This window comes from Diabrotica virgifera, chromosome 7 (assembly GCF_917563875.1).
Source record: "Diabrotica virgifera virgifera chromosome 7, PGI_DIABVI_V3a".
Lineage (NCBI taxonomy): Eukaryota > Metazoa > Arthropoda > Insecta > Coleoptera > Chrysomelidae > Diabrotica > Diabrotica virgifera.
The window spans coordinates 201,915,186-201,924,587 of record NC_065449.1 but is presented as its reverse complement, the minus strand read 5'-3'; the positions used below and the strand labels follow the sequence as shown (position 1 = coordinate 201,924,587).

The window sequence follows — 9,402 nt, the reverse complement described above, 5'->3', positions numbered from 1 at the left end:
GTTAAATTAAAAATAAAAGATTCAAAATTTTCAAAAAATTGTCAATTTAGAACTAAAACTCGAAAATATTTATGAAATTAAAATTTTCAAAAAATCAGAATAAAAAATTTTCAAAAATATTAAAAATTTTCAAAATTCAAAAAATTTAAAATTTAAAAAAAATTGAAATTAAACCTCACCAGTGCACATATCTGAACGCTAGGAATATCTGAAACAGAATAAATAAAATACCTTAATGCAGAGTATAAGACACACAATGGTCGGACGGAAAACTGAATGGTATTATGTTATGCTCAAATGGCCCCTGCAAAGTGTAGATTTGTGCTTGTTTTTTCATAAGAAACAATGTAAAAGTGCTGCATTTAACATATTTGTCAAACTTGGTTACATTTTTCTATTCATGTACAATAAGTATAAATAGCAAATTTTAGATGAAAACATTTCAAACATATTGATTACCCCACCACTTTCAACACTAACACACTCGATAATTCTAAATAATACCAAGTTTTCATTCATCAAATAAAAATTGTTTAACAACTTAGCAAACCACAAATAACTGTTTGATATGCTGATATGATGTATATGTTAACATAGAAATAGCATTTAAAATAGTGTAATAAGCACTATTGCTGAAATAAAAAAATACTTACTTTATTTTATCTACGACCATAAATTAATTTAGAACATATCGCCGCATAGATAGATAATGCCAATGTAATTTTTCTGTGTACAAAATAAATATTTTTTAGAGTTATGGGTTTTTTATTTAAACGCCTTATTTATTGATCAAGTCTTATATTACATGATGATTCAAATTTTCTCTTAACAATTTTAAATATAATCTTTATAATTAAAATAAACACTGAAGCTAATATTATACAAGTCATTGCAAAAACATTATCTATTTCACTTTTCATGCTTTCTTTGTTCATCGTTGTTGGCGCCGGCGTCGATAACATCATTAATAGTAATTGGATGAATTCGCCTTGTTGGAGTTTCCCTAAATAAGTAATCCACAGCACTTGAATATTCTTGTCGCAGCTGCTGGCTAAATTCCTTAGGTGTCCAGTCTATGCTGCTTCCCAGTGATAGGTTCTCTATTTGTTTTATAACCTTATTTTTATCCTCATAAAATAAAACCTGACTTCTTAACTGTGTCAGTTTTTCTCCAAATTCTGCTAGTTTACGTCTATACTCATTCAAAGACATGATGTTACTACCTCACGTCGCGCTGTGAAAATAAGGCCTTGCGACTGAGCTCCCCGTGACAATAAGGCCTACGCGACATTTCACGAACCCACGTGACGTTTTGATGTGGCGTTTTTACGTGCTTTGACGTGACGTTTTACGTGACGTGCTTTGACGTGACGTTTTTACGTGGCGTGCTTTGACGTGACGTTTTTACGTGCTTTGACGTGACGTTTTACGTGACGTGCTTTGACGTGACGTTTTACGTGACGTGCTTTGACGTGACGTTTTACGTGACGTGCTTTGACGTGACGTTTTCACGTGACATTTCACAAGCCTACGTGACGTTTTGATGCGACGTTTTTACGTGACGCGTTGACGTGCTGTGTTCCTTTTCTTTGCAAGTCAGGTCGAGTGGTCTACGGCGTCGGCTTTAAGCACCGATGGGGTGCGAGGGTTCGAATCCCTCACCTGACACATTTTTATAGATGACCAGACACGTCACATTCTGTTAGGTACTGTCAGGTACGGACAAGAAGATTACGTGACGTGCTTTGACGTGACGTTTTCACGTGACATTTCACAAGCCTACGTGACGTTTTGATGTGACGTTTTACGTGACGCGTTGACGTGCTGTGTTCCTTTTAAGTTCTTTTAATAAAAAATTGCATTATGTTGTTGTTTTATTTAAATTCCAAAATTACCAGCCGCGCGCTTCATATCTACGAGATCCGCGAAAAACTTAAGGTACCGACCGCGCCTCTGGTTCGCGCAAAGCGAAAAATTAAGGTACCGATCGCACATCTGGTATCGCGCACCGCTGCGCCGCCTGTGTTCCTTTTAAGTTCTTTTAAAAAATTGCATTATGTTGTTGTTTTATTTAAATTCCAAAATTACCGCGCGCTTCGTATCTACGAGATCCGCGAAAAAGGTACCGACCGCGCATCTGCTTCGCGTTCCGCGAAAAATTAAGGTACCGATCGCACATCTGGTATCGCGCACCGATCGATCAGCGCTAGAACGCCGTCACGCGCCCCATCGGACGTCGTCACATCGGAAAGCGCCCTTTTGACACTATGCCGCCATGTTTTTTTGTATTCGTTATCTCCCGCCCATTCCAACGAGCCGTCGTACTTCGCTTTGCGCGAACCAGAGGCGCGGTCGGTACCTTAAGTTTTTCGCGGATCTCGTAGATATGAAGCGCGCGGCTGGTAATTTTGGAATTTAAATAAAACAACAACATAATGCAATTTTTTATTAAAAGAACTTAAAAGGAACACAGCACGTCAACGCGTCACGTAAAACGTCACATCAAAACGTCACGTAGGCTTGTGAAATGTCACGTGAAAACGTCACGTCAAAGCACGTCACGTAATCTTCTTGTCCGTACCTGACAGTACCTAACAGAATGTGACGTGTCTGGTCATCTATAAAAATGTGTCAGGTGAGGGATTCGAACCCTCGCACCCCATCGGTGCTTAAAGCCGACGCCGTAGACCACTCGACCTGACTTGCAAAGAAAAGGAACACAGCACGTCAACGCGTCACGTAAAAACGTCGCATCAAAACGTCACGTAGGCTTGTGAAATGTCACGTGAAAACGTCACGTCAAAGCACGTCACGTAAAACGTCACGTCAAAGCACGTCACGTAAAACGTCACGTCAAAGCACGTCACGTAAAACGTCACGTCAAAGCACGTAAAAACGTCACGTCAAAGCACGCCACGTAAAAACGTCACGTCAAAGCACGTCACGTAAAACGTCACGTCAAAGCACGTAAAAACGCCACATCAAAACGTCACGTGGGTTCGTGAAATGTCGCGTAGGCCTTATTGTCACGGGGAGCTCAGTCGCAAGGCCTTATTTTCACAGCGCGACGTGAGGTAGTAACATCATGTCTTTGAATGAGTATAGACGTAAACTAGCAGAATTTGGAGAAAAACTGACACAGTTAAGAAGTCAGGTTTTATTTTATGAGGATAAAAATAAGGTTATAAAACAAATAGAGAACCTATCACTGGGAAGCAGCATAGACTGGACACCTAAGGAATTTAGCCAGCAGCTGCGACAAGAATATTCAAGTGCTGTGGATTACTTATTTAGGGAAACTCCAACAAGGCGAATTCATCCAATTACTATTAATGATGTTATCGACGCCGGCGCCAACAACGATGAACAAAGAAAGCATGAAAAGTGAAATAGATAATGTTTTTGCAATGACTTGTATAATATTAGCTTCAGTGTTTATTTTAATTATAAAGATTATATTTAAAATTGTTAAGAGAAAATTTGAATCATCATGTAATATAAGACTTGATCAATAAATAAGGCGTTTAAATAAAAAACCCATAACTCTAAAAAATATTTATTTTGTACACAGAAAAATTACATTGGCATTATCTATCTATGCGGCGATATGTTCTAAATTAATTTATGGTCGTAGATAAAATAAAGTAAGTATTTTTTTATTTCAGCAATAGTGCTTATTACACTATTTTAAATGCTATTTCTATGTTAACATATACATCATATCAGCATATCAAACAGTTATTTGTGGTTTGCTAAGTTGTTAAACAATTTTTATTTGATGAATGAAAACTTGGTATTATTTAGAATTATCGAGTGTGTTAGTGTTGAAAGTGGTGGGGTAATCAATATGTTTGAAATGTTTTCATCTAAAATTTGCTATTTATACTTATTGTACATGAATAGAAAAATGTAACCAAGTTTGACAAATATGTTAAATGCAGCACTTTTACATTGTTTCTTATGAAAAAACAAGCACAAATCTACACTTTGCAGGGGCCATTTGAGCATAACATAATACCATTCAGTTTTCCGTCCGACCATTGTGTGTCTTATACTCTGCATTAAGGTATTTTATTTATTCTGTTTCAGATATTCCTAGCGTTCAGATATGTGCACTGGTGAGGTTTAATTTCAATTTTTTTAAATTTTAAATTTTTTGAATTTTGAAAATTTTTAATATTTTTGAAAATTTTTTATTCTGATTTTTTGAAAATTTTAATTTCATAAATATTTTCGAGTTTTAGTTCTAAATTGACAATTTTTTGAAAATTTTGAATCTTTTATTTTTAATTTAACATGTTGACTAAACTTATACAGGTAATTACATCCATCTTAGGCTTAGTCAGAAATAATTATCAGGAAGATAATGTTAAGAAAGGGCTGATTGAATGTAATAAGGCATCTAAAAAATTAAGAGATTCGATGAGATATGCTAAGACTATGGGGGAGAAGCAGCATTTGGAAGCCCAGATGAGGCAAATTATAACAATGAGAAAGCAACTGAAGGCTGAACAGAAGAAGGGGGCGGGGCTTAACACTCGACCGGAGACTGCTTACAAGAGGGTACAATGGGATGACTCTTTATCAGCATTCAACTCTAGAATTAGAACGGGAGTCATCTCAAACCTTAAACACAAGGACCCTGGCAGTTTTCTTAATGATTGTAAGGCCATATTTAAACGGAGAATCCAAAATGCTCTAAAAAATGACGCTGCAGTGAAAGTTAACACGGCATTCGGAGGAGAGTTTGAAATCGTTCAGGGAGAAAAAGTGCTTAACGATACAAAATATTTTACTACTTCAAACTCAGCCATATATCGAGACACCAATCTTGATGAATGGTTTGAAGAGAAAGTAATGGAACCTATCACTGCAAAATTGGAGGAATTCCAAGAGCGTGATAGTGGCTGGGCACTAAAAGCTGTTGTTAACCTGGGGGTCAACATCAACAAATTTACACCACAACTCGGATCCTCCTTCGTTGAACTTCCTCCTCAGATTAAAAGAAAAGAAGCATGCGTAAATGTCAAGAACGATGACGAGGCATGCTTTGCATGGGCTGTCATATCGGCATTATATCCTGCTACCAAAGATCCTCAAAGAGTATCCAAATATCCGCACTATTCTGATGTATTGAAATTAAAAGGTATTCAGTTTCCAATGACCATCAAACAAATTCCCAACTTTGAAAAGCAAAACAATATATCCATTAACGTATATATTTTGAAAAAGGAGAAGAATAACTATGTCACCCTCCCAACCTTACTAACAAAGAACACTAAGGATAAACATGTTAATCTGCTTTTGATTCAAGATAAATATGACGAGCAAGGTCCGATTAGATACCACTATGTATGGATAAAAAATCTATCCCGCCTCCTTTCCAAGCAGTTAAGCAGAGAAGATGGAACAAAATATTTCTGTGACGCCTGCCTACATTACTTTCGATCGCAAAAAAAGTTAAATATTCATAAAACATGCTGCAAAGGTCGATCAGATCTTATCTGTAATAGGTGCTTACAGCCGTTTTCATCATTAAAACAGCTTGAAGCTCACACTGAAGATTGTGTGAGAATTAATGAAACAGCCATTAAAATGCCTGAGGAGAGTAGAAAAATGCTTAGATTTAAGAATTATAAGAATAAGATTAAAGCCCCCTTTGCCGTATATGCAGATCTCGAAAGTGCATTGAAACGTACGGGAGATCCTAAGAAACATCAAGAACATATTCCTGTAGCAGTTGGGTATTTCTTCAAATGTTCATATGATGATACTCTCTCTTTTTATAACTCTTATCGAGGAAAGGACTGCATGAAATGGTTTGCAGATGAACTTAATCAGCTTGCTGAGAATGTAACTACAGTGTTTATGTGCCCATATGATATAAATATGACATCTCAGGAGGAAAGTGATTTTCATGTAGCCACTCATTGCCATATCTGCGAGCAGCGCTTTTCCCCCAGTGATAAGAAAGTCCGAGACCATGATCACATGATTCCTGAACACAATTATCGAGGTGCGAGTCACGAAGGGTGTAACATTAATTATCAAGACACCCACACCATTCCAGTAATATTTCACAACCTTAGCGGTTATGACGCCCACTTCATTGTTAATGATATTGCCACACACATCAAAGGCCCCGTAGATCTTCTTCCTATTACGAAGGAAAAATATATATCATTTACGAAACATATCGATGATGCTCGAATTAAATTCCGTTTTATCGACAGTTTTAGATTTATGGCTTCTTCTCTCGATAAGCTCTCTTCGTATTTGACAGAATATCCTAATCTCCGCTCTCAATTTTTATCACTGTCTGAGGAGAATTTCAATCTTCTAACTAAGAAAGGCATCATGCCATATGATTATATCGATTCATTCCAAAAATTCAATGAAACATGTCTACCACCACAGGAAGCATTTTACAATAAACTTGAGGATAAACCATGTCCACGTCGACATTATCGTAGAGCTCAAGACGTGTGGTCTTCATTCTCCTGCTCCACTCTCGGTGATTATATCGATTTATATATGAAAACGGACATTCTTCTTCTTGCAGACGTGTTTGAGCAATTTCGATCCAGTTGTCTCAAAACATATAATCTTGACCCAGCTCATTACTTTACTCTTCCCGGCTTCACGTGGGATGCAATGCTTAAGCATACAAAACAGGAACTAGAGCTTTTAACAGATCCAGATATGTTTTTGTTTGTGGAGCGTGGTATTCGTGGTGGTTTGAGTCAAGTATGCTCGAAACGCCGCGTCCACGCTAATAACAAGTATATGGAATCTTACGATCCATCGAAGCCCGACTCCTATCTAATGTATTTCGATGTCAATAATCAATACGGCTGGGCGATGTCGCAATTCCTTCCGTATGGAGGGTTTGAGTGGGTCGATGCCAACATCGATGTTCTGTCCATACCTGACGATTCTTCTGAAGGGTACTTTCTCGAGGTTGATCTGGAGTACCCCCAACATATCCATGATCGTCATAAAGATCTTCCGTTTTGCCCCCAATCATTGAACCCTAAAACTATGCTTTCTCCAAAACGTCCGCGAGAGCAAACCAAATTAATGGCTACACTTCATGATAAAGAGAGATATGTGATTCATTACAGGACCTTAAAACAAGCGCTAGCTCACGGATTGATATTGAAAAAGATTCACCGAGTCCTGAAATTTAAGCAGTCTCCTTGGCTAAAGAGCTACATTGACTTGAATACCAATCTCCGGAAGGCAGCGAAAAATGAATTTGAGAAAAATCTTTTTAAGCTCATGAACAACGCTGTGTTCGGCAAGACCATGGAGAATGTGCGCAAGCGCGTTGATATTAAATTGCTTACTGAATGGGAGGGTCGTTACGGAGCTGATGCCAGAATAAGCAGTCCCCTGTTTAAGAATGCTACTATTTTTAATGAAAACTTGGTAGCTGTCGAGATGCATAGAGCGGTAATATGGCTAGATAAACCAATATATGTGGGCATGAGTATACTGGATTTGGCAAAAACTACGATCTACGATTTTCACTTTGGGTATTTAGGTAGAAGGTTTGGTGAGAACTTTACGACTTGCTATACAGATACTGATAGTGTGATCGTAGAGATTCGGGAAAAAGATCCCTATGAGGCTATGAAAACAGACTGCCATCAGCACTTTGACACGTCTGACTATCCTAAAGATAATATTTATGGCATCCCCCAGGTTAACAAGAAGGTGTTGGGTATGATGAAGGATGAGAATAATGGCCGCATTATGACCGACTACATAGGTCTTCGATCGAAATTATACACTACAAAAGTAGCTATCACAGATAATGATATAAAACAACTGAGAATGAAGTTGATAGATCAGGAATATGAGGATGACGAAATTGATAATATTATACGCAATTATGGTGTAACGAAGAAGGCGAAGGGGGTAAAGAAGTCTGTGGTAAATAGTAAAATTACTTTTGAGGACTACGTAGAGTGTTTAGATACTTCTACAACAAAGATCGCCTCGCAAAATCTTATACGCTCTGATAAACACCAAGTTTATTCTATAACTCAAAGCAAGATTGCGCTCAGCCCACATGATGATAAAAGATATCACCTTCCAGAGTCTTATGATACACTTCCGTGGGGGCACTATTTAATTGAAAATCTTGAGATAGATATTGATTAGATATACCACAAAGCAAGATTACAATAAGCCAGGCATATTTTAACATTTATCCTTGATGATCTGATTGACTTTAAGATTGATGCTAATTGAATATAGTCATTTTTTAAACTTTATTTATTACAACTACAATAATGATACATCTGAACCAGACAATTTTTTTTATTATATTTCTCATATCACCCTTTAATATCACACATCATTTTTATATAATTAAGATTAGCATATTTAGTTGATTGTATATAGTCATTTATAAAACTTTATTATTACAGCTAACATAATGCTAAATATATTTGAAGCAGACTCTTTTATTATATTCCTTTTCTAAACCTTTCTCACATTCATCGTTTTTATATAATATGATAATTCTACTAGATCTTAGTTTTGCATGTATTATCTCTAAATTAAGTAAAATTATTAAGATTAGCACATATAAAAAAAGATGTTTAGTTATGACCACTAAAAAGATATCTGATATGGACCAAAATAAATGGCAAAATAATGAGCCGTTCTGGTTAATTCTAGAGCTGTTGCTCATGTAGCCTTCAAGTTAAGACAATCGATAACTTAATGGTCTTCTTTACTCGATTTAGTTTTAAGTCTTCGATAGCCTGTCACAAAACAGGAGTCGGAAAATCCCTAGTTTTAAAATTAGATAACCTAGAGTTATCGAACAAATTTACCCTCGATAATTCATTCTGAATACTATAGAACATAGTAACTAATGAATGAGCACCAAAGTATCGATGTTTTAACATTAATAAGAATAAACAAAAGATGTCCATCAGATCAATAAAAAAGATGTCTACTAAACCAAGTTAAATATTGAGCAAATCTTAGTAAGTAAGTAAAGTATATTGTAATTAATAAATATGTTATCATATAATGTAAAATAATTCATTCATACTAACTGTTTTTCCTATACTAACATAACCTCTCCTGGTGGTCATTTAACCGTACCTTCACGTTGGTGACTGCTGTTAAGAACATATTTTGTTGTTTCAACAAATTTATGTTCGAACCGAATTGGTTACGTTCCTTTCATTGCATGCTTACATAATGACTGTAAAAGAAATCATTCATACTAACTGTTTGTCCTATACTAACATAACCTCTCCTGGTAGTCGTATAACCGTACCTTCACGTTGGTGACTGCTGTTAAGAACATATTTTTGTTGTTTCAACAAATTTATGTTCGAACCGAATTGGTTACGTTCCTTTCATCGCATGCTTGTA

General features: G+C 36.4%; 1 protein-coding gene across 1 annotated transcript; it reads left to right on the top strand.

Annotated features, from left to right (window-relative positions):
* The first annotated feature begins 4,296 nt into the window (after positions 1 to 4,296).
* On the top strand, positions 4,297 to 8,169 carry LOC126888698 (uncharacterized). The gene has a single exon (XM_050657072.1). It carries the CDS (start codon positions 4,297 to 4,299, stop codon positions 8,167 to 8,169), a length of 3,873 nt encoding a protein of 1,290 aa, XP_050513029.1.
* Positions 8,170 to 9,402: the final 1,233 nt, after the last annotated feature.

What these genes read in the sequence shown, in the direction of transcription:
- LOC126888698 (XM_050657072.1), top strand. Translation starts at nt 4,297, where the DNA reads ATGTTGACTAAACTTATACAGGTAATTACATCCATCTTAGGCTTAGTC.